The sequence below is a fragment of the Petromyzon marinus genome, chromosome 83 (genome assembly GCF_048934315.1).
Source record: "Petromyzon marinus isolate PM22_M1 ecotype Great Lakes invasive population chromosome 83, UKy_Petmar_22M1.pri1.0, whole genome shotgun sequence".
Taxonomy (NCBI): domain Eukaryota; kingdom Metazoa; phylum Chordata; class Hyperoartia; order Petromyzontiformes; family Petromyzontidae; genus Petromyzon; species Petromyzon marinus.
This window is the reverse complement of record NC_133748.1, coordinates 4805237-4829339: the sequence shown is the minus strand read 5'-3', so window position 1 is coordinate 4829339 and position 24103 is coordinate 4805237. Positions and strand designations below refer to the sequence as shown.

General features: G+C 48.0%; 2 protein-coding genes across 5 annotated transcripts in view; one reads left to right on the top strand and one right to left on the bottom strand.

Moving 5' to 3' along the window:
* The window catches only part of LOC142907782 (mesoderm induction early response protein 2-like), a 93020-nt gene extending 81207 nt beyond the window's left edge, over positions 1 to 11813 (bottom strand). The window contains exon 1 of one of the 2 annotated variants that reach the window (XM_076057576.1): positions 11723 to 11813. The gene's annotated coding sequence lies outside the window, so the exon portion shown is untranslated. The remainder of the gene's footprint in view (positions 1 to 11722) is intronic. The other variant, XM_076057575.1, reaches the window with a different exon arrangement.
* Positions 11814 to 11885: 72 nt separating this feature from the next.
* On the top strand, positions 11886 to 21460 carry LOC116936809 (uncharacterized). 3 transcript variants are annotated; one of them, XM_032943960.2, is made up of 3 exons: positions 11886 to 11981; positions 12615 to 12740; positions 14678 to 21460. In XM_032943960.2, exon 3 carries the CDS (start codon positions 14688 to 14690, stop codon positions 16011 to 16013), a length of 1326 nt encoding a protein of 441 aa, XP_032799851.1. In that variant the 5' UTR covers positions 11886 to 11981; positions 12615 to 12740; positions 14678 to 14687; the 3' UTR covers positions 16014 to 21460. The 3 variants fall into 3 exon arrangements, with proteins under 3 accessions (XP_032799851.1, XP_032799852.1, XP_075913693.1); XM_032943961.2 differs by having other exon boundaries at positions 14675 to 21460; XM_076057578.1 differs by lacking the exon at positions 11886 to 11981 and having other exon boundaries at positions 11991 to 12740; positions 14675 to 21460.
* The last annotated feature ends 2643 nt before the right edge of the window (positions 21461 to 24103 follow it).

Sequence of the window (24103 nt, the reverse complement as noted above, 5' to 3'; positions counted from 1 at the left end):
TGAGATTAGGAGCACTCCCTTTAAGAGTGTGCTCCTAATCTCAGCTCGTTACTTGTATAAAAGACACCTGGGAGCCAGAAATCTTTTTGATTGAGAGGGGGTCAAATACTTATTTCCCTCATTAAAATGTAAATAAATTTATACAATTTTTGACATGCGTTTTTCTGGATTTTTTGTTGTTATTCTGTCTCTCACTGTTCAAATAAACCTACCATTAAAATTATAGACCAGTGGTTCTTAACCTTGTTGGAGGTACCGAACCCCACCAGTTTCATATGCGCATTCACCGAACCCCTCTTTAGTGAAAAATAAAATGTGATTTTTTTCAAATTCAAGACATAGATATGTTTTTTACTGGTACACAAAATGAGCCGTGCATGAACATTACCTTGTTCAAAGAATAAAACCAACACAATGCATAAACTCACAACAAATTACATACCTGGAAATCAATGTGACTTCTGCTGTTGCCTTTGAGAGATCAGTTCAGATATGCGTGGCTTCACCTTGGCAAGTGCCACTCTCATGTCATTTTCACAGCAAAGTCTGTTCCTTTTCTTCGTTTTTATGTCCAGCATCCTCGAAAAGGATTGCTCACAAAGATATGTTGTAACAAATGGTATAAAAAAATCCAGGGCTTTCTTAGCAATAACTGGATACTTGTTCATTTGTCGACACCAAAACGTTGAGAGCGTTGTTGTTCTGAAGAGTTGCTGTTGAACCTGGCTCTGCTGAATTTCAATGATTTCGTCGAGGAATTCATCATTGACATCTGCTGTTTCAACAGCAAACGTGAACGGCTGTCTCACCCATGCTGGATATGACTCTCTTGTAGGGAAATATCCGTCGAGAGACTTTGCAAGCTCATCTAAGTGCGTGGCAATTGTTTGCTTCAGTTCCGTGGATACAGAAATATCTCCGATTCCAGACACATCTTCGATCTTACTTGCACAGTCGTCCAGAAGCGGGAAGTTTGCGAAGTTATTGTTCTCTGTTCGTCGTTTCCATAACGGTAGCTTTTTTTGAAAAGCCTTCAGGTGTTCTTCCGCTTCCATGATATTGACTCCACCACCCTGCATCTGCTGATTAAGATGATTGAGAGCTGCGAATATATCAGCCATGTATGCTAAAATGAGAATGAACTCAGGATTTTTGAAGCAATCTGCATGGCAGTGTTGGTGCTCTTGCAAAAACAGGGCTAATTCCACACGCATGGCAAAAACACGATTCAGCACCTGTCCCCGGGATAACCACCGAATATTAGAATGGAGCAGAAGTACCTCAAATTCAGAGCCCATTTCTTTACACAGCTCACTGAAGATGCGGTGCCTCAGAGCACTTTTTCGCACATAGTTCACACATTCCACCACAGTTTTTAATACTTCTGCCATTTTTGGAGGTAAGGTTTTTGTTGCCAACGCATGCCTGTGCAGAATACAATGCGTCACAATGATGTGTGGTGCATCGGCCTTTACTAGCGCACCAAAACCAGACTTTCTTCCCAGCATGACTGGAGCTCCGTCCGTACAAACTGCAGAAACCATATCCCATGAAAGATTGTTGTCTCTGAAGTAGTCATCCACAAGCTTCTTCACATCGGCTGCCTTTGTTTTTGTTGTAAGAGGCTTACAAAATAAAAACTCTTCTTTTATCATGTCGTCTTTCACATAGCGTACAAAAACAGCAAGCTGGCTTAGATCAGAAACGTCTGTGGTTTCGTCGAGTTGAAGGCTGAATTTTGCCGGGCTTGAAATCAGATCCGCGACTACTTGAGCCAAGATGTCTTTACTCATGTCTTCTATTCTGTCACTGACGGTGTCATTTGAAAGGGGAATTTGGGATAATTTACCTTCGGCCGCTGTTCCGAGTATCAGATTCGCCATCTTTAATGCAGCTGGTTTCACAAGTGTTTCACCAATGGTGTGTGGCTTGCCCTGCTTTGCGATCAGGTAAGCAACTTCGTACGATGCTGTCAGGATCGGTTTGTTAACAGGTACAAATCCAAGAGCAGGCAGAGTGGCCCTTTCATCGAATCTGGCTCTCTTCACCCTGAATTCAGCAAGTGTTGTGTTCTTGTATTCCCCGTCTCCATGCAGCTTCAAGAAGTGTTCCTTTAGTTTTGCCGGTGCAAGACTAGAGTTGCTCAACTTGGCGTTGCAAATCATGCAGATAGGACGCTCACTCCCATCACGTTCCGTGATACATGAGAATCCATGTTGTACATATTCGTCCGACCACTTTCTTCTTTTGCCCGACATAGTTAGTATGGATAAAATATTAAAGAAATCACACGACGTACGACAACAACAGTCACACGTTGACTACTGAGTACGCACTAAATTCCCCGCAGCGCTGATTGGCCAAGCAGTGTAGCATGATCATCTGCAGCCAGTGATGGCCAAGCAGGCCGTGTGTGTCATCGCAAATTTACACAATAATTCAAGTGTGTCCGGACCTCCGTGGCGGGGGCTCTGCCGAACCCCTGAGATCGACTCACCGAACCCCTGGGGTTCGATCGAACCCAGGTTAAGAACCACTGTTATAGACTGATCATTTCTTTGTCAGTGGGAAAACGTACAAAATCAGCAGGGGATCAAATACTTTTTTCCCTCACTGTAGGTGTGTATGTATGGACAGGGATGAGCCTCCCGATTCGTGTTGCTGCCTTTGAATGCAAACATCCCTTCTGAGTGGACAAAACCCAGCCCTACAGCTCGTGAATGTGATCACGGGACAGTCACGATGCTGCCAATAAAGGGCAAACTTGTGTGAAGGAAATGCTTAATTTGAAACTTGGCTCCACACGTGTTTGCTATGAAACATTGTACAAATAATGCACGATCAGTCAACATAAAAAAAAATTGATCTGCACGAATATTAATGTTAAAACTCGTATCCAAATTTTTATTAATTTACACTATCAAACAGTAAAGGTATTTGGCAAACCATGTCACTTCCAGGAACTCAACATGCAGAGACTCATAGACTCATCACATAGCAAGGCTGTAATTATAATATTCAAATATGCTCAAAATATCCCCACCAATATATTGATATGAAAAATATTTTAAAAAATTATTGCTATGCTACGACAGGCAACCACATACCGCCGTCCGAAATAATCATTAGCAAATGTAATCTTAATCATAACTAAACTTAAATTGACATTATTATTACTACTACTACCGGTTCTAGTATTACGATGTACTGCAGTTTTGTGTGTGGTTTGTCCAAGTGGTGTTCGCCGTACCCCAGCAGAAGCCGTTGTTCGACTGTTGTGGGTAGGTACAATCAATGTCAAACACTGTACTCTCTCTCCATTTCATTACTTTCAAATGTATTAAAAAGTGGAAAACGAGAATGTAATGTGTTACGTAGGCTAGATCACTGTCGAGTGGAAACAAACGTTTTTGGTGAAAACGGGCCGATTTGCGATTGCTAATCAAGCTATCAAGCAACCATCACTAACGTTAGCTATCATAGCTAAGTTACCTGGAAAGTTAACTAGCCACACATTCACCCAGCGACCAACAATGGTGCTCACGGGCGAATTCAACTAACGTTAACGTCTTCATTACGTTATATTTGTCAGTAAGCTTGTACATATGTAAATAAAAACAACAATTTGCTAAACCTTGGCCACAATATCTTGACTTGTCTTCAAATAACAAAGCATAGATTTCTGTTTATATGATTGTGATTATGGTTGTCTTTTATTAATTCCTAATCTCTGCCATTACATACAATGAAACAAGGTAAAAAAAATAAACAGAGCAATGTAATACATGTAATACAATACACTATTTACACTATTTTAGGCAGGAAATTAGTTATCAAATTAAAAAAAAATCTGGGGGAGACCCCCAGAACCCCTCGAAGATTTGGTCCCCCCCTAATGTTGACATGGCTACGGCCTTGCCCGTGTGTGTGTGTGAATACAGATCACAACGAAACATCTGTGAAGAAGCGCTTTGTAGCTAATCGGATTCCTCCAGTATAAATTAATATTTTGATTCGGTTGTTGTGGTAGTCGTTGTTGTGCTTGTTGGTGGCTGTAGTGGTTGATGTTGGTGAGGCATCGCTTCGGCTTCCTTCTCTCGGGATATCGATTGAGTGGCAGCAACTCTATGGAATGATCGCTTTCCAGGTTGTAACAGCGACGACGCCTCAGCGTGGGGCCCTGTCCGTGCAGGGCTTCTCCGCTGTCTATCGCTGATGGCGATTCTCGTGTCGTTTGTCCTCAGCCTGGCTGATTGCTTTACCTCGCTGAGGAGACGACACTCGATCGAGTCCACTGGAGTTGGTTTGTTTTTTTCCGTGGTCAAGTGGATTTTTCTCCGGGTCCTCCGGTTTTTTCATCCACATTTAGAAATGTGCGTTTAGATTATTTGACTGCTATACATTTCCACATGATAAGCCACTTCGTTGCGCTATAATTTGTGGCCAGGTCACTTATGAAAAAGAGATAAATAGCTCTGTGATCTCTCCTGGCAAGAAAGTCTGCGGTGGCTGGGTCATGTAACCCGCATGCCTTTCAGTTCATGCCCAAGCTGTTGATGTTCGGCTGGGTGTACTGCGTGTAAGTGTATGTCTATGTATATTGTGTGTAATCCATATATGTATATATGCTGGGTGTACTGCATGTGAGTGTGTAATACGTATTAATTTTGTGTATATTGTGTGCAATGTGTATGGGTGTGTGTAATATGTAACTTGTATATTGCGTTTAGTGTGTGTGTAATTTGTCTATATTATATGTTACGAGTGTAATGTATATCTGCAGAATCAATGGCATGGAGCAGAGGCCTAAAATAGCCTGGTACTAAAAGGCACCAATGCGACCAGTGTATATGACACGGACCACACAGGACACATGAATCTGCACCAGAAATCTCACCAGACAAAAAGCCCTTTAAGTGTAATGTATGCGCAAACATATTTCGATAGCCATCACAACTTCAAACTCACCAGTGAACACACAGGCGAGAAGCCCTTCAAATGCACTGCGTGCCGAAAGGCATTTGCAGATTCATGAAATTTTCTGAAACATTTGAAGAACACACTGAATGTGATCAGCCCTTCAAGTGCACTGTGTGTGGCAAAGCATTTACAGTCAGGATCTCGTAACATTCACCAAAGACAACACACGCGAGAAGCCCTTTTAGTGCACTGCGTGTGGAAAGGCATTTGCAGTCAGATGTCAATTAGGCAATGAGAAGATGGAGGTGGAAAAAAAGACGTTAAAGTCAAAAGTGCTGCACTGAGCTCATCCACAGGCAACCAGAACCAGAAGACAACCCCAGTTTAGCAACGTGGCCAGCAGTGGAGGTGGGATGTGAACAACTGAATGTGAAATGTGAAGGTGAAATATGAAGAATTGAAGGAATATGAAGAGGTGAAGGTGGAATATGAAGAAATGGTGAAAAGTGAAGATGAATATTCGACTCCAGGACCCAACCTCCAGGTAGATGGAGGTAGCGTGAAGCAGGAGGAGCATTCAGACTCTGAAGGAGAGCAATGCAACCCCCAGGAGTTTGTGAATGTGTAGGTGTGGATGAATTTGTTGGGGGAGCGATCACGTAGCTATTAGCATGTTGAGCTGCAAACCCGGCGGACTGAGTTAAATTCCTCCTCACGACTACCAACACCACTAACGATTATCGGAACCAGTCCTGGGCCACCCATAGCTCACCTGAAATAAGTACCTGCTGCATTCTATGAAGGGGATGTGTGTCTTCGAAGTATTTGGACAAAGCAGAGGTGGACCCTGCACGTGTGAAGTGGAGTCTGGGAACGCCTATCCAGGAGCGTGACAAAGAATACCCATAGAGGTCATCTTATTCACAGGTTTCTATGCAACAACGCATGCAGTTGTAGGCGTCATCCAGTCAGTAGATACCCCAAAGTGTTTGGAACTGCCTAATAAGTTTCGTCTCTTGGCATCTCCATTCAGTCATCTTCTGTAATTTAAACTGACTCTTATTAAAATCACCAACGTTTAGGTGTGAATGTAATTTTACAACATTGCTGATATTTTTTGTTCCATTTCTCGGTCCGCTTGTCCTGGTGAGGGTCACAGGGGCAGCATGTTGAGTAGGGTGCTCCAGACCTCCCTTTCCCTGGCGACAGACTCTGGCTCTTCCTGGGGAATTCCAAGGCATTCCCAGGCCAGCTGAGCAACATAGTCCTGCCAGCATGTCCTGGGCGGCCCCGGGGTCTTCGCCTAGTGGGTCGTGCCTGGTAGAGTTCCAGGGGAGATCTATTGGGGGGAATCCTTACCAGGTGCCCGAACCACCTCAAGTGGCTCCTCTCGATCCGGAGGAGCAGCAGCTCGACTGAGGCTCTCCCGGATTACCAAGCTCCTCACCCGATCATGGAGAGTGAGCACGGCAACTATGCGGAGAAACCTCACTTCCACCCATTGTACCCGCGTTGAGGGTGGGAATGTAGATCGACCTGTGAATCATAAGCTTTGTTGGAGAACCCAGCTCCCGCTTCACTACCACGGAATGGTACAGTGCCTGCAACACACCGATCCACAGCCGATCTTCCGCTACCACTTACCAGCACTCGTGAAAGAGAACCCGAGCTACTTAAACTCATCCATGAAGGGCAGCTGTTCCCCCCTCACCTGGAGGGAACAATCCCCCCTCACCTGGCGGGAACAATCCACCATCTCCCGGAAGTGAACCATGACCTTAGATTTGGAGGTGCTGATCCTCTTCCCAGCCGCTTCACACTCGGCATCAAGCCATTCCAGTGCATGACGGAGATCACAGACTTACGAGGCATATAGAGGACATCATCTGCAAAAGGCAGCGACGCCACTTCCATGCTCCCGTACTGGATACTATCCATGCCTCGGCTGCACCTTGATATCCTGTCCATGAAAATGACAAACAGGAGTGGAGACAAGACGCACCCTTGGCAGAGTCTGACACCCACCGTGAACGACTTTGATTTAACACCAAGATTATGGACACAGCTCTCACTCCGGGTATAGAGGGACTGGTTAGCGCACAAAAGCGGCACCGGTACATCATTCTCCTTCAGCACCTCCCACAAGACATTGTGCGGAACACGGTCATATGCTTTCTCCAGTCGACCCCTCAAATATCTGTGAGAGGGAAAAGAGCTGGTCCATTGTTCCACGACCATGACGGAATCCACATTGTTTCTCCTGAATGTGAGGCTCGACCACCGGACGGAGCCTCCTCTCCAGCTTGACCTGGAACGTTGAGGAGTGCGATTCCTCTATAGTTGGAGCATACCCTCTGGTCCTCTTTTTTAAAAATGGCAACCACGACCCCAGTTTTCCAATCCAGAACATTGAAGAGGCATGTTAAGCATGACACTCATACACTATCCAACGCTTTCAACAACTCTGGGTTAATCTCGTCCACCCCAGCAGTTTTGCCACTAAAAAGTCTCAACCGCTGCAGCGACTTCAGCAACTGTAATGGATCTGACGCCCCCCCCCCCAACTGCTTCCAGGGCTATCCAACGGGTTCAGGAGCTCCTCACCTCTCGACTGTCTCTTTAGTTGAGGTCAATGTTACGCCACCCTTACTGAAAACAGCCTGGGCCATGTCCTGTCGATCCCCCCTAAATCGATGGATGGTTTTCCAGAACATCTTTTAGGCTGCCCGTTAGTCCCTGTCTATGGCCTCTCCAAACTCCTCCCACGCCCGGGTTTTTGCTTCAGCAACTGCTGCAGCTGCCACCCTCTTGGCATGCCGGTACCTCTCAATTGAGTGTGTTGTCATTATGGGCAGCCCGGGTTACGGGATGCAGTACCAACCCGAGCGGGGGTTTGGTGAGCGCTGGTTAGCGCGGAGGCACCATGAGCAGTGTGCGGTGCCGGCTCCTCGTGAGGGAGCAAGAGGCGTCAGCCAGCCAGGGTTACCCTGGGCATGATACTCTAGTTGACCTGCTGTCACGTGACCGGACGATACTGGAGGGAGGCCACCGGTGGACGGGGGCTGTGCGGCGGTCACGTGATCCAAAGGAGCTCTCGAGAAGCTTCGAGAAGGAGCTCGAGAGGTCTGTAAGGTGGGCGGGGCGAAGGGCAGAGCCAGCCCCAGCCCGGGAGCATATACCGAAGGCCTCGTGAGAAGCTCGGGGTTCTTGACGTGTTGGTGTTGGAAGATCCACGTCGGGGAGAAGAAGCCTCCAGCCACACGGTCCGGGACCCAGCTTGTGGTCCGGACCGGTATAGTGAACCATGTCTAGTTCTGCCGTAGTGTGGTTAGATGAGCATTTGAGACCCGAGTGGAGTCCGTGTTACGTTACGTGTTGATGTACAATAAATAGTGTTGCTCCCAAGTTAATGTCTGCGACTCGGTTGGACTCACTACACATGCATTACACACAAGATACACACATTACACTCAATATACACACATCACAAACTACACATTACACACATCACACACAATATATACATATGCAACACAATTACACAATATACACACATTACACATGCTACACACAATATACACTATACATACACAGTACACCCACACTAGTCACGTGACACAATATACATACAATATACAAACGCATTACACACAATACACACATTACACACACTATACACACACGTTATACATTTACATACAGTATACCCAGCAGATACATATACACACTGCACATACTAGACTATATACATACACATTACACACACCTAAACATTACGCTTACATATTAGACACTCACACGCAGTACACTCAGAACATATACGTACACACAAGAAATATATACACCCAGCATATATATATACACATTACAGACAATATACAGACATTATACACTCAGGATCATAATATTTATAATGGAGGAATCTGGTGAGCTATAAAGATATGTTTCACAGATGTCCAGTAGGGACGAGTAAGAAGGTTACAACAATAAATACAAAAACATGGTAGTCTTGAAAAGTACAAGAAAGGTAAGCAAAATCACCCAAACACATACATATAAATCTAAACCATCTGCATCATACCAATACTAGTACACCCAGCCGAACAGAAGCTGCTTGGACATGCAGTGGGTGGGCATGTGGGCTACATGACCCAGCCAAGGCAAACTCGCTTGCAAGGAGTAGGTCACCGATTTTTGTTTACTATTTTTAATTTTAGCAGGTAAGACCCCACTGAGATACTATATAGCTCTTTTTCAGAAGTGACTCAGCCGCAAATGATAGTCCACTGAAGTGGCTCATCATGTGGACATTTATATCAGGCAAATATTCTAAATGCAAAATTCTAAATGTGGAGGGGAACACTGGAGGACCCGGAGAAAATCCACACGACCATGGGGAGAGACACATGCAAACGCCAAATATACAGGTATCGGGGTCGGGACTGAATCCACAACCTTCTGTATACCAAGCAAGGTAGTTAACATCTTGTACCTCCTGCATGCTGGGTGGTTCTTCCACATCCTGAGGGATTTGGTTTATAAATTCCATCTCAAAGAGATGTACTTCAATTGAGTTCTTTCCACCGGAATTTGATTTGTTCATCACCCTTCAGGAGCTTGTGTCCATCTTTTGAGCGAAGGGGGTTTAGGCCAAAGTAGTCAACATCTTGAAAATTATGGTGCCACTGATGGGACTGTGTCCAGATGTTTCAATGATCTCTGAACCCCTCGTAATTTCCAGTCTCGTTAAACCCAGGAAGTGTCCTAGGCAGGCTAGCCTGGCGCAGATGTTCAGTTGGAGGGCTCCACTTTTCACAAGCATTGATAAGGGAGGGCATAATAGTGGCTGAGACGACCCGGAGCTTTGTATGAAGCGACAGGCCAGGTAGCTTCCACACATTACACAGCTGATGAAGGATGAAATGATAATGCCGCTTGATCTTGGCTGCCAAACCGCAGCTGGTCATAATCAAGCTGTCTACGTACAGACACTTCTCCACTCTCTCCAAAACTGCCCCATCACCAATGGGGACTTGAGTCGGTGGAGTATTTGATGGCACAAAATATCCAGGCAGGTGCTTAGTTTTGGTGGGGCTGATGGTAAGGCCCCGCCGACCTCTTAGTAGCATGACACAGATTCAGGAGCAGCGCATCCAACTTTTCAGAATGAGCAGCAATCACTAGATAAACATAATATGGTTGACCAATAGGGAGCCATCTCTCGACCACACCCGGGTATCAATCAGTCTCCCATGGTATCTGTAGCAGATGGAGATTCCTCTGGTATAGCCATGTAAGGATTGTGAGCAGTCAGAACCCAGAGCCCACGCCAATTTATGATATCATAGGTCTTGACCAGGTCAATAAAGCACAGATTAAAGACATTTAGGATTTCCTACACCTCTGCTGTAGCAGGCGGACATAAAATATAGTGTCTGTGCAGGACTGCCCTGGCCCGAAACACCAATGGGGCTCCACAAACCTCCACTCAGTGTGCCTAGCAAGGCAATGTTGAATAATCCTTGCCAGGACCTTTCCTGGCACACTGAGCAGGGAGATGTCACTGTAGTTGTCTGTTCGGTCCCCTTCTTAAAGATGGGGGCCACCAGGGGATCGTTCCATTCGTGCGAAAGATCTCCATTAGTCCAGACTGTTATTGTCATATAAGGCAGTCTGCACACAAATGCCACCCTCCCTCAGCATTTCAGACAGCCACTCACAAGGGGTGGTTACTTCTTCCAACATTCAAGGCACAGTAGCCTCTGTAGGGTCATACCCACTTTGCCCCATAACGTTTTCTGGGCATATGGATTTTCCTTACCTGAAGATCTCACATAAATGCTTAGCAAACCTTCAAACCTGTTTCTGGGGGTCAGAGATTTGATCAACCTTCTTTCCCCTCAAGATGGTGATAGGTGTGGTTCTGCGAGAAACGTTTTAATGAAATTAAAGAGTGATTTGTGATCGCGGGCTAAGGAAGATGCCATCTCCACAGAAACCTGGGACCACCACTCATCCAGCGAAGGCTGAAGGAAGCCTCATTCACCGACGTGAGATGCTGTAGATAGTGGGAGTGGGCCTGTCGCTTTTTCTCAGCCAGCCGGAACACCTCCTTCAGCCAAGGGTCTTTGAGGTTTGGACCGTGTAACCAAAGCAGTCACTGCAGCTGCATGAGCCAGTCATAAACCTTGCCCATTTCCCTTCGGCATCAGGAGCAGCGAGAGACGATGTCAACCTCAGCTGCAATCGATGATGAATTTCTTGCGAGCTGAGACGAGGCCACTGTGGTTTTAATGGGGTTACTAGATGTACACCCACCACTGGAGTGGAAGAATGGCAGGTGCATCTTACAGATAACAAGCCAATGGTCAGTGTGCAGATGAGCTCCCTGGTAGGTCCTGGTGTCAAGGACATGGGCCTGCATCCACTGTTACATCACTATATAGTCCAGCAGATGTTCTCGCTTGGACCGGGCGTGCATCCATGATGTGGTGTGGATGATGCGTGGATGCCAGACCGTGGTTGGTAATTACAAGCCCATGGGCTGCACAACCACAACAACCATCAACACAACCACAAAGACAACCACCAACACAACCACCACCTCCACCACACCCACCACTACTACCACCACCACTACCACCTCTCCAACTACCACCATAACCACTACCATCACTACAACCACCATAACCACTACCAACTCCCCATCTACCACCACCACATCTCCCCATCTACCACCACCACTACTACCACCACAACAACCACCACCATCTCACCACCGCACCTCTGCTCAGAGACCCACCGAGTCAAATCCACTTCCTGGTTCAGGGGTCGTCTCGGGACGTCTCTGGTGGCGTTGTGGAGGGGGAAGTTTCCGGTGACGTCACGAACAGGGGGGGGTCTCCTCTGTGGACGTCACGAGCGGGGGAGAAGGCGTATCTGCTGACGTCACGATGGGAGTAAGCCCCCTGCACAGCCCCTCCTCTCTCTGACGCAACGAGACGACCTCTGAACCAGGAAGTGGAGTTGGGAGTCGACTCCGGTGGTTGTCTGAGCAAGAGGTGCGGTGGTGGTTGTTGTTGTGGTGGTTGTTGTTGTGGTAGATGGGGAGATGGTGGTTGTTGTTGTGGTGGTAGTAGTAGTGGTGGTTGTTGTGGTGGTGGTAGTAGATGGGGAGATGGTGGTTGTTGTGGTGGTTGATGTGGTGGTGGTAGTAGTAGTGGTGGTAGATGGGGAGATGGTGGTTGTTGTTGTGGTGGTAGTAGTGGTGGTAGATGGGGAGATGGTGGCTGTGGTGGTGGTTGTTTGTGGTGGTGGTTGTGGTGGTGCTTGTGGTTGTGTTGTTTGTGGTGGTGGTTGTATTGTTTGTGGTGGTGGTTGTGGTGGTGTTGGTTGTGGTGGTGCTTGTGGGAAGCGGTAGTGTAGCGGTTAGTGCGCTGCGCTACGAATCTGGCCACCTGGGTTCGATTCCCGCTCACGGCCAACACCAGTAACTCTTTGGACCGGTTGTGGTGATGGAGGTTATGGGGGTGATGGTGGTCGTTGTGGTGGTGGTAGTTGTGGTGGTGATGATAGTTGTGGTGGTGGTGATGATGATGGTTGATAGTTGTGGTGGTGATGGTGGCAGTGATTGTGGTGGAGGTTGTGATGGTTGTGGCGATTCCTTTTCTACTTTCTGTCCTTTTTATCCTAAGCCCGGCTCATACCTTCACTGCACCGCGGAGAACGACGCTCAGGACTGAGTCCTTCGCTGCTGCTGTTGTTATTCTGCCTCGGTGCGTCCACATCATCTGTCCTAAGCCGACTCGCGATAGCTTGTGGTGAGTCCTAGGGTGATGTCAACTACCTCACCTGGTATACAGGAATGCGTGGGTTCGATCCCGACCCCCTGACACCTGCTGCTGTATATTTTGGAGGTTGCGTTTCTCTCTCTCATCATCATCATGGTGATTAGGAGATGGTAACTATTTCGCCTGGTATACAGGAGTTCATGGGTTTGATCCAGACACCCTGACGCCTACTTTGGTATATTTGGAGTTTGCGTGTCTCTCATCATCGCAAAGACAAGGAGACGTTCTCAGATATACATGAGGTGATGGTTTCGATCCTGACCCTGACACCTGCTCTATATTCTATTGTTCTTTCGGTGAATTCACGACGATAGAAAAAATAACAAAATAAAAATGAAAATGAAGTGAATTAAAACGTATTAAACAATATCATCATCTCCCTGTTCCGGATGACGACCGCTTGTGTTGCGATCGAAACCTCGTGATATTTTTATTATTTTTTATTCACTTTATTTTCATATTTATTTTTATTACTTTATTGTTATATTTTTTTCTATCTACGTGACTTTACCGAAAGAACCATAGAATATACAGAATATGAATTCCTGCAGTCACGAAAGTTTTAAGTCAAAATTTAACCTGCTGTATATTTTGATTTTGCATGTCTCTCTCTTCCCATCATCACGGTGGCTATGAGATGTGAACTACCTCGCATGTTATACAGGAAGTCGTGGGTTCGAGCCCGACCTTGACGCCTGCTGTATATTTGGAGTATGTAATGTGTGTGTATTTTTGTAATGTGTATGTAGTGTACATTATGTGTGTGTAATATATATGTACAGTGTGCGCTGTGTGAGTGTAATGTGGATGTACAGTAAATACTGTTTGTGTAATGTGTATCTACAGTGTATACTGTGAGTGTAATGTCTATCCTTCAGTGTATATTGTGTGAGTGTGTAATGTGTATGTGCAGTGTATACTGTGGTGTGAGTAATGTGTGTATACTGTGTGTGATGTGTGTATGTACACTGTATATTGAGTGTTACTCTTTGGTTCTTTCGGGAAAGTCACGTAGAAATACATATAATAATAGAATACGACGTTTCAATTGCAACTCAAGCAATTGTCATTAGGTACGATTGAATGAGAAAACAAACCTAGTAAACTTAGAAATACAATGTAATGCAACACATAGAGTCAGCTAACATAACAGTCAACACCATACCTGGTTGATTACGTTCTTCCAAAAATTGCTAAATTTGAGAGAGAGACAAAACACAGAGACGGAGACACATAGACACACAAGCAGAGAGAGACTCACACAGAGACAGAGAGAGACACACACATAGGCACACAGAAACAACGCCTATGTGTCGAGGCCTTAAATAGAAAGGGGGGGGTAGAGAACAATGAGAGAGTTGTGTAGAATTCCTGCCCATAGCGGACAGACGAGCTAGACACTGGACTTCTAAACAAACAAGCACAGAGAAAGCAAATTTAGTAAAATTAGAAAGTGTAATGCAATGCGACACAGAGAGTCGGTTAACAAACAGTTAACGAATAGCCTGGTTGATTACGTTCTTTCAAAGATTGCTCAATTAGAAGTGTGAAACAAACAAGCACGGCAAATCCTCCCCGTAGAGGTGGTTGAAACTGGATTCGAAGCTTTTGTGACTGCAGGATTTATTCTTTGGTTAGCCGACTCTCTGTGTTATATTGCATTATATTTATACATTTACTAGGTTTGTTTTCTCATTTATTCGTACCTGATGACGGTTGCTTGTGTTGCAAACGAAATGTCGTATTCTATTATTATTTAATTTAATTTCTTTCTACGTGACTTTACCGAAAGAGCCAAAGAGCAATTCCTGCAGTCGCGAAAGCTTCGAATCTAGTTTTATATTGAGTGTGTGATGCATATGTGTGTCACGCACACACGTGCGCGTGTGTAAATGTACACCCAGCAGAATCAACGACATGCAGCAGACGCCCAACACGCAGCCAACCGTCGCCAGAAGCCACAAATATGAGGAGCAGCAGCAGCAACATGACCTGGACACCAATAATCAGCCTGAAAACCCCAACCCACACTCCAAACCCCGGCCCGTTGCTGCCACCATCACCGCCAAGAAGAAGAAGACCTTCCAGTGCCCCGCGTGTGCGAAGGCGTTCAAGCAGTCGTCGCACCTCCAGATCCACCTGAGGTCCCACACGGGCGAGAAGCCCTTTGTGTGCGCCGCGTGCGACCGGCCGTTCCGGCAGCTCGCCCACCTCCAGATGCACCTGAGGACGCACACGGACGAGAGGCCGTTCGCGTGCTCCCTATGCAGCAGGGCGTTCAAGCAGTCGGCGTCCCTCGGCGTCCACCTGCGGACGCACACTGGCGAGAGGCCGTTCGCGTGCAGTGTCTGCGGGAAGGCGTTCGCCGAGTCGGCGCACTTCCGCAAGCACCTGAGAACGCACACGGGCGAAAGGCCGTTCGTGTGCACCGCGTGCGGCCGGGCATTTGGTGAGCGTTCGTATCTGCACAACCACCAGCGGACGCACACGGGCGAGAGGCCGTTCGCGTGTGGCATCTGTGGGAAGGCTTTCGCACGCTCCGAGGCCCGCAGGAGGCACGAGAAGATCCACATGGCGGCGGAGATGGAGCTGGAGACGGCAGCAGTGGCGATGGAGATGAACAAGGCGACGGCGATGGAGACGGAGAAGGCGACGGTGGAGACGAAAAAGGCGACGGTGGAGACGAAAAAGGCAGCGGCGATGGAGACGAAGAAGGCGGTGGAGACGAAGAAGGCGGTGGAGACGAAGAAGACGGTGGAGACAAAGAAGACGATGATGAAGGTGGTGGTGATGGAGATGAAGAAGGCAGCAGTGATGGGGACGAAGAAGTCAGCAGTGATGGAGACGAAGAAGGCAGCGGTGATGGGGATGAAGAAGACAGCGGTGATGGGGACGAAGAAGGCGGCGGTGATGGGGACGAAGAAGGCGGCGGTGATGGGGACGAAGAAGGCGGCGGTGATGGAAATGAAGAAGGCGGTGGTGACGAAGATGAAGGTGGTGGAGGAGTTGAGACGGGAAAGCCAAGTCGCCGCTTCGAGCCAGCCTGGCGCGCGGCAAGAGCCGGAGAACCACGGCACCGGCTTTTTGGCGACGTGGCCGACAGTGAAGGTGGAACGCATAGAGGCGGACGTGGAATGTGGCGGCGGTGGCAACGAAGAGGCTGAAGCAGAAGAGGAAGAGGTCAAGAAGGTGGCGAATTTGAAAAGTGAAGGAGTGACGGTGAAATGCGAGGGGGAGATGTGAAAGACGACGAAGATTTGGGGGGGGGGGGGGTGGGGGGGGTTACCTCCTGCTGGACGTTACCTCGGTACCTCGGGATAGAGGTGTGTGCGGTGGTGTTTGGAGTGTAATGCATGGTGGTAGTGGTGATGATATAGGTGGTGGTGGTGGTGGAAGTGCTTATAATGGAGGTTGTGGTGATCGTGGTGGTGGTGGTGTACAGTGCAGTGCAAACTCGTAGGTCTGCTTGAGAAGCCACAAGCTTTTGCAGCAGTGCTAAGCTGTGTGTTTGCAGCAGTGCTTAGCTGTGTTTGCAGCAGGGTGTGTAGCTCTGCGTGCAGCAGGGCATAGCTGTGTGTGTGTCCAGCAGTGCTTAGCTGTATGTGCAGCAGTGCCGCTTTTATGTGAAGCAGTACGTACATAGTTGTGTGTGTGGACCTGTGTGTTGTATCAGTGTTGGGCCAAGTGCTCTTAGTAGTGAGTAGTAGCAGCACCTATGAAGGCCGGTACTGTGGCACACACAGGGGGTGGGTAGTAGCCAGCACCATGTCCGGCTGCCTTTGTCTCCCTAGTGGCGATGTTTATTTATACACCACCGCACCAGGTACTCATTTGAGGCTGAGTCGACCTAGGGGAGGCCCAGGACAGGTTCAGAAACTCGTCACTGGGTGTTGGTGGCCGTGAGCGGGAATCGAACTCAGGTCATAGCTGGGTTCATAGCATAGCAGTGCAGAGCTAACCGCTATAACACTGCTCCCCACAGTCTGTTCAGACTATACGGGGGATCTTTGTCTTTGTAGCAGTGTGTACATACCTTGAAACTACTCTGGTATGTGCGTAGCCAGTCGTGCTAATCGGTAGGCACTAGCGGTGTGTTCTATTAGCTGTTCTAGGTGCACACTGCTGCTGTTGTGCTCAAGTGTTCACCAGTGGTGTCAAATGTTCACTTTGGTCGGTGTTTGTGGATGAGGACAAGTTTGCATAGGGGCTGTGTGTGTGTGTGCATGTGGGAATGCTCCATGGTGGGGAGCGGCAATAGTGTGGTCGCGCTGAGCACTACGATACGAACCCAGCAAGAGACCCAAGTTCAGTTGTCGCTCACGGCCACCATCACCATTGATAGTCATTGTCTGAACCGGTTCTAGGCCTCTCTCTAGAGTCGACTCAGCCTCAAATAAGTATCCGGTTCGGTGGTGTGCAGTAAACATCTCCACTGGGGAGACAAAGGCGGCCCAGTGTGGCACTGGCCACCCACTCCTCGTCTGTATGTGCCACAGTGCCGGCCTTCATTGGTGCTGCTAGCTAACAGAACTTGCCCCAACAGTCTGTTATGGGCTATACGGGGGATCTTTGTGTGTCTGATTTAGTGAATGGGTGAGTAACTGTTAGTACCTTTGGAATGCTTTAACGTTGTCAGTTGGCCCAGTCGGCCAGGACAGATGATGTGTAGACAGAGTAGAACACAATAACCGCCACAATATCCACCACCAAAATCACTACGATAACAACCACCGTCACAACAACCACCACCACAACCACCACCGCAACAACAACCACAACAACCACTCCAACAACCACCACAACCATACTTCTACCTGGCCAATGGGAACGAGTTGAGTGCTATTCTAAGTATGAAAATAGATTTACGCGCAGTAGGGACGAGTATGGACTAGTAGGGATTAGTATAGACGAGTATGAAGTAGTTGGGACGAGTAGGGACTAGTGGGACCAGTAGGGAATAGTATGGACTAATATGGACTACGCGTGTATGTGGATTTTTTTTCTGGGGGTGTGGCTATGCCTATTTACACAACATACACATCACACTGAAATTGTACACACATCACATTCACAAGGTACACACATCACATTCACAAGGTACACACATCACACTCAAAGTATACATACAGTGAGGGAAAAAAGTATTTGATCCCCTGCTGATTTTGTACGTTTGCCCACTAACAAAGAAATGATCCGTCTATAATTTTAATGGTTGGTTTATTTGAACAGTGAGAGACATAATAACAACAAAAACATCCGGAAAAACGCATTTTAAAAAAAATGTTATAAATTGATTTGCATTTTAATGAGGGAAATAAGTATTTGACCCCCTCTCAATCAGAAAGATTTCTGGATCCCAGGTGTCTTTTTTTACAGGTAACGAGCTGAGATTCGGAGCACACTCTTAAAGGGAGTGCTCCTAATCTCAGCTTGTTACCTGTATAAAAGACAATTGTCCACAGAAGCAATCAATCAGATTCCAAACTCTCCACCATGACCAAGACCAAAGAGCTCTCCAAGGATGTCAGGGACAAGATTGTAGACCTACACAAGGCTGGAATGGGCTATAAGACCATTGCCAAGCAGCTTGGTGAGACGGTGCCAACAGTTGGTGCGATTATTCGCAAATGGAAGAAACACAAAATAACTGTCAATCTCCCACGGCCTGGGGCTCCATGCAAGATCTCACCTCGTGGAGTTGCAATGATCATGAAAACGGTGAGGAATCAGCCCAGAACTACACGGGAGTATCTTGTCAATGATCTCAAGGCAGCTGGGACCATAGTCACCAAGAAAACAATTGGTAACACTACGCCGTGAAGGACTGAAATCCTGCAGCGCCCTCAAGGTCCCCCTGCTCAAGAAAGCACATATACATGCCCGTCTGAAGTTTGCCAATGAACATCTGAATGATTCAGAGGACAACTGGGTGAGATGAGACCAAAATAGAGCTCTTTGGCATCAACTCGACTCGCCGTGTTTGGAAGAGGAGGAATGCTGCCAATGACCCCAAGAACACCATCCCCACCGTCAAACATGGAGGTTGGAAACATTATGCTTTGGGGGTGTTTTTCTGCTAAGGAGACAGGTCAACTTCACTGCATCAAAGGGACGATGGACGGGGCCATGTACCGTCAGATCTTGGGTGAGAACCTCCTTCCCTCAGCCAGGGCATTGAAAATGGGTCGTGGATGGGAATTTCAGCATGACAATGACCCAAAACACACGGCCAAGACAACAAAGCAGTGGCTCAAGAAGAAGCACATTAAGGTCCTGGAGTGGCCTAGCCAGTCTCCAGACCTTAATCCCATAGAAAATCTGTGGAAGGAGCAGAGTTCGAGTTGCCAAACGTCAGCCTCGAAACCTTAATGACTTGGAGAAGATCTGCAAAGAGGAGTGGGACAAAATCCCTCCTGAGATATGTGCAAAGCTGGTGGCCATCTACAAGAAACGTCTGAACTCTGTGATTGCCAACAAGGGTTTTGCCACCAAGTACTAAGTCATGTTTTGCAGAGGGGTCAAATACTTATTTCCCTCATTAAAATGCAAATCAATTTATAAAATTTTTGACATGCGTTTTTCTGGATTGTTTTATTGTTATTCTGTCTCTCACTGTTCAAATAAACCTACCATTAAAATTATAGACTGATCATTTCTTCGTCAGTGGGCAAACGTACACAATTAGCAGGGGATCAAATACTTTTTTCCCTCACTGTACATACTCGGTGTACAAACCTCACACTCACAACATACACCCATCACACTCAGTATACACCCATCACACTCAGTATACACCCATCACACTCACAACATACACTCAGCACACTCACAGCGTACACATCACAGTCACTGTACACACATCACTCACAACGTACACACATTACACTCAGTGTACACCCATCCCACAATGTACGCATATCACAAAGACAATGCACTATCAAAGTAATGAGGGCTCGGGGTGAGCATTTACATCATTAGACCTCCTTTGCCAGTACCAAAATGTAATAGGGTTTTCCCCTTTTTTCTGGCAACAAAACTGAAACCTTTTAACAATAATTCTTTGAGCTGTACGCCTTCTGGCGTCATGTGGTCAAGCACCAATTGGGTCGAGGCTCAAAAGAAAGCCGTCCCTTGGTGTGGACCAATCAGTTTTAAGGACAATGCATATATTGTCATAGTATGTTTTTTGTTTGCATTTTGACTGCAGGTATTGTGGTTAATGCAGACATGAATTCTCGTAAAAAGGTTTCAGTTTTGTTGCCAGAAAAAAGGGGAAAAACTCTATTATTAGAAATGTTTGTTTTAATATTTGTGTGTTTTTTTATTTAGGGCCCCGTAATTACATATGCTACAGGCCCCGCACTATCTTAATCCGTCACTACTCACAACATACACACAACACTCAGTGTACACACATCACACTTAAAGTGTACACACTTCACTCACAACGTACATCACACTCAACATACACACATCACACAACTTATACATCACACTTACAACGCACACAAATCACACATACCCATCACACAGTGTTCACACAATGTACACAGATCACACATACATCACGCAACTTACACACATCATACTCAGTGTACACACATCACACTGACAAGATACGTCACAGTCAAAGTGCACACACATCACACTCACAGCATACATCACACACACAACTTACATATCACACAGTGTATACACAATGTACACACATCACAAACACAGTGTACACACATGACACTGACAAGATACATCACCTTCTTTGGTTCTTTCGGTAAAGTCATGTAGAATGAGAATAAAATAATTGATAAAATAAAATAACACAATATTCTCACGACGTTTCGGCCACAACACAAGCGGCCTTCATCAGGTGAAGGGACGAGACTGTCCTCCAGACGAGAATGTCCTCCAGACAGTCTCGTCCCTTCACCTGATGAAGGCCGCTTGTCCTCCAGACAGTCTCGTCCCTTCACCTGATGAAGGCCGCTTGTGTTGTGGCCGAAACGTCGTGAGAATATTATTGTGTTATTTTATTTTATCAATTTATTATTTTATTCTCATTCTACGTGACTTTACCGAAAGAACCAAAGAAGATGAATCCTTGCAGTCACGAAAGCTTTAAATCGAAAGATACATCACACTCACGAATACACATCACAGTCAAAGTGTACACACATCACACTCACAGCATACATCACACACACAACTTACATATCACACAGTGTATACACAATGTACACACATCACAAACAGTGTACACACATGACACTGACAAGATTCATCACAAACACACATCACACTCTAAGTGTACAGACATAACACTCAGCATACACACATCAAACTCCTAGTGGACGCACATCACACTCACCACGTACACACATCACACAGTGTACACACACTCAACGTACATCACACTCGCAACATACACAATTACACACACACAACGTATTCACATCATACACACAACTTACACATCACACAGTGTATACACAATGCACACACATCACAAACACAATGTACACACATCACACAACGTACACACATCACACATCATACTGTACGCACATCACAGCGTACGCACATTACAATCACCACGTACACACATCACACACACAACATACATACATTACACTCACAAACTCCCCTTAACTTGGTGAAGAGCCAAAAAATAAAATCGGTCAAACCTCATAAAATCCGTCTGAGCATCGCTGCCTGTTTTTTGCCCCCCAGTAGCTGCCGCCCATTTACGTCGCTAACACCCCTCCATGCTGTGTGATCATACTTTTGTCAGTTTCAACGTATGGAAAGTAAGAATTGCTTTTGCCCTTCCTGGCAATACAACAGGAGGTGTTAAGATGTTCAACCACAAAATAGATACCTTTTACAAGGACTCAAGTCTGCATTAATCAATCGTACTTGTGAACATGCAAACAAACATGCTCTGATATAAGTATTGTCTTTAAAACGGATTGTCCTAAACCAGACGGCCTTCTTTTTGGCCTAGTCTTACGAGTGTCAGACCAAAGAACAACCCTAAAAGGCGAAGAGTACCAAGACAATGCATGTGTAAAGGAGATCTGACGAGGTGTAGAAGAAGATGAAGGTGTAAGACCTTTATTTAACAGTTAACAACGAGGCTTCTAATAAAACAGCGGAGTTACATTGTCTTGGTCTTTGCCCCAGGCAAGGACGTCTATTGCCAGTGAGGCTCCCCTTTTATATCTCCCTCGTGGTCCTAATTCTAAAGCACCTGTGTTCTCTTGCTACAGTACCCTAATTATCACTTTGCCACCTGTGCCCCTTCCTCTCCTTGGATCCCACGCGGGCCGCAAACATTATTCAAGGGCCCACATAGACCCCAGCGGCCCTCCAAAGGGGCCTCGGGCGACCCAGAAGTCTCCTGTGGCATGCCAGGGCGGTCGCATGGGCCTCAGCATCCTCATCCTGGTGGTTTCGAGGTGTGGGCACTGTCCCCATCAGCGGCCTGTACCACTCACTCGGGCCGGCCAGCGCCCCGGTGGCCTCCCCCTGTGGCCTCTTCCAGGGGATTGTGTGGACCCAGTAGCCTTCTGAGGCAGTCCAGGGAGGCCACAGGGGCCCAGTGGCCTCCTTCGGCCCTACAGGGAGGCTGTGGGGATCCCTGAGGCCTCTTGTGACCCTAATGGCCTCCTCGATGCATGGAGGGTGGCTTCAGGGGCCCCAGGAGCCCTCTAGGCATGCAAACACTGTGCCAGCAGCCCTCCAGTGGGTCCACGGCAGCCCCGGTGGCCTCCTGCGGCCCTCCATGGGGGCTGCAGGGGTCCAAGTGGCCTCCTGCGGTGCACTAGGGGGGCCGCGGGGGCTCCATATGCCTACTATGGACCTTCAGGGGAGCCGCAGGGGCCACAGAGGCCTACTACGGCTGTCCACAGGGGGCATGGGATTCCAGCGTCCTCCTGCAGTGCTCCAGGGGTCTGTGGGGGCCCTGTGGTCCTCCAGGGTGGATGCAGGGGCCCCATAGGCCTCCTGGGGCCATCGAGGTGGGCCGCATGGGCCTCAATGGCCACCTGCGGCCTTCAGTGGGAGCCGCACAGACCCGAGTGGCATCCTGTGTCCATCAAAGGTAACTCCGGAAAACACAAAGGCTCACCGGTGGGGCCCCACTGACCCATCAGCCTCCTCCAGTGCTTCAGGTTGCTGAAGCGGAACCAGTGGCCTCCTGCATCCCTCCAGGTAGGCCGCAGGGTTCCAGCGGTCTCTTGCGGCTTTCCAGGGGGGCCACGGCGGAGTAATTGCCCTCCTGCGGTCCTCTGGAAATGATGTGGGGGCCACAACCATATCGTGGGACCTTTGAGGGGGCCGCATGGGGCCCAATGGCCTCCAATGACTCTCTAGGGGGACTGCAGGGGCACCAACGGCCTCCTGTGACCCAGTGTGGTGGCCCAAATGGCCTTCTGGGTCCATCAAGGATGGTCAGATGAGCCCCAGCATCCTCCCGTGGCCCTTCAGGTGGGCCACAGCGGTTCTAACAGCCTCCAGAAACCCTCCGGGGGGGGGGGGACGACGACGACGACTAGTAGGCTCCTGCAGTCCTGCAGAGGGCCATGGCAGCCCCAGCAGCCACTTATGTCCTTCCCAAGGGGGGAGGGGGAAACAGGGTCCTAGCTGCCTCCTGTGGTCCTCCAGGTGCGCCACATAGGGCTCCAGCAGCTTCCTACTACGAGTGGCCTCCTGCCACCCTACAGAGGGGCTGCTGTGGGCACAGACGCCTCCCAGTGGCCTCCTGCAGCCTGGCATGTGGTTCAACGGCATCAGAGTAGTCTCCTGCGGCCCTGCAGGAGATTCCCGGAGCCCCTAATAGCCTCCTGGAGCTGTCAAAGGGGTCGCACAGGCCTCAACTCGGTTCTTTGAGGGGGGCCGCATGGGTCCCAATGGCCACCTCCGGTCTTTGAGGGGGGCTGACGTGGCCCCATATCAGCCTGTGTTCCTCCCAGGGGGCCTCTGAGATCTGAGCAGCCTCCTGCGGCCCTTCAAGTGGGATGAGGTTGGCCTTGTGGCCTCCTCCAGTGCTCCAGGGAAACCACAAGCCCCAGCACCCTCCTGCAGCCATCAAGGGCAGCCATGGTGGTCCCAGCGTCATACTGTGGCCCTCCAGGGGGTGTCACATTGGCCCCAATGGCTTCATGGGGCCTTCTCGGAGGACCGGACTTGCCCCATCAGCTCCCAGGAGGCTGTGGTAGCCCGAGTGGCCTTCTGCAGCTCTCCAAGGGAGGCCATGCAGGCCCCAGTGACATGCGGTTTTTCAAGGAGCCATGGGGGCTTCCATGGCCTCCTTCGGCGTTCTGGGGGTGTCGTGG

Excerpts from the sequence above, each read along its gene's own strand:
- LOC116936809 (XM_076057578.1), top strand. The coding sequence starts at position 12,538 with ATGGTGGCAGTGATTGTGGTGGAGGTTGTGATGGTTGTGGCGATTCCT. Across the intron at positions 12,741-14,674 it reads CCGACTCGCGATAGCTTGTG|CAGAATCAACGACATGCAGC; the intron begins GTGAGTCCTAGG and ends ATGTACACCCAG.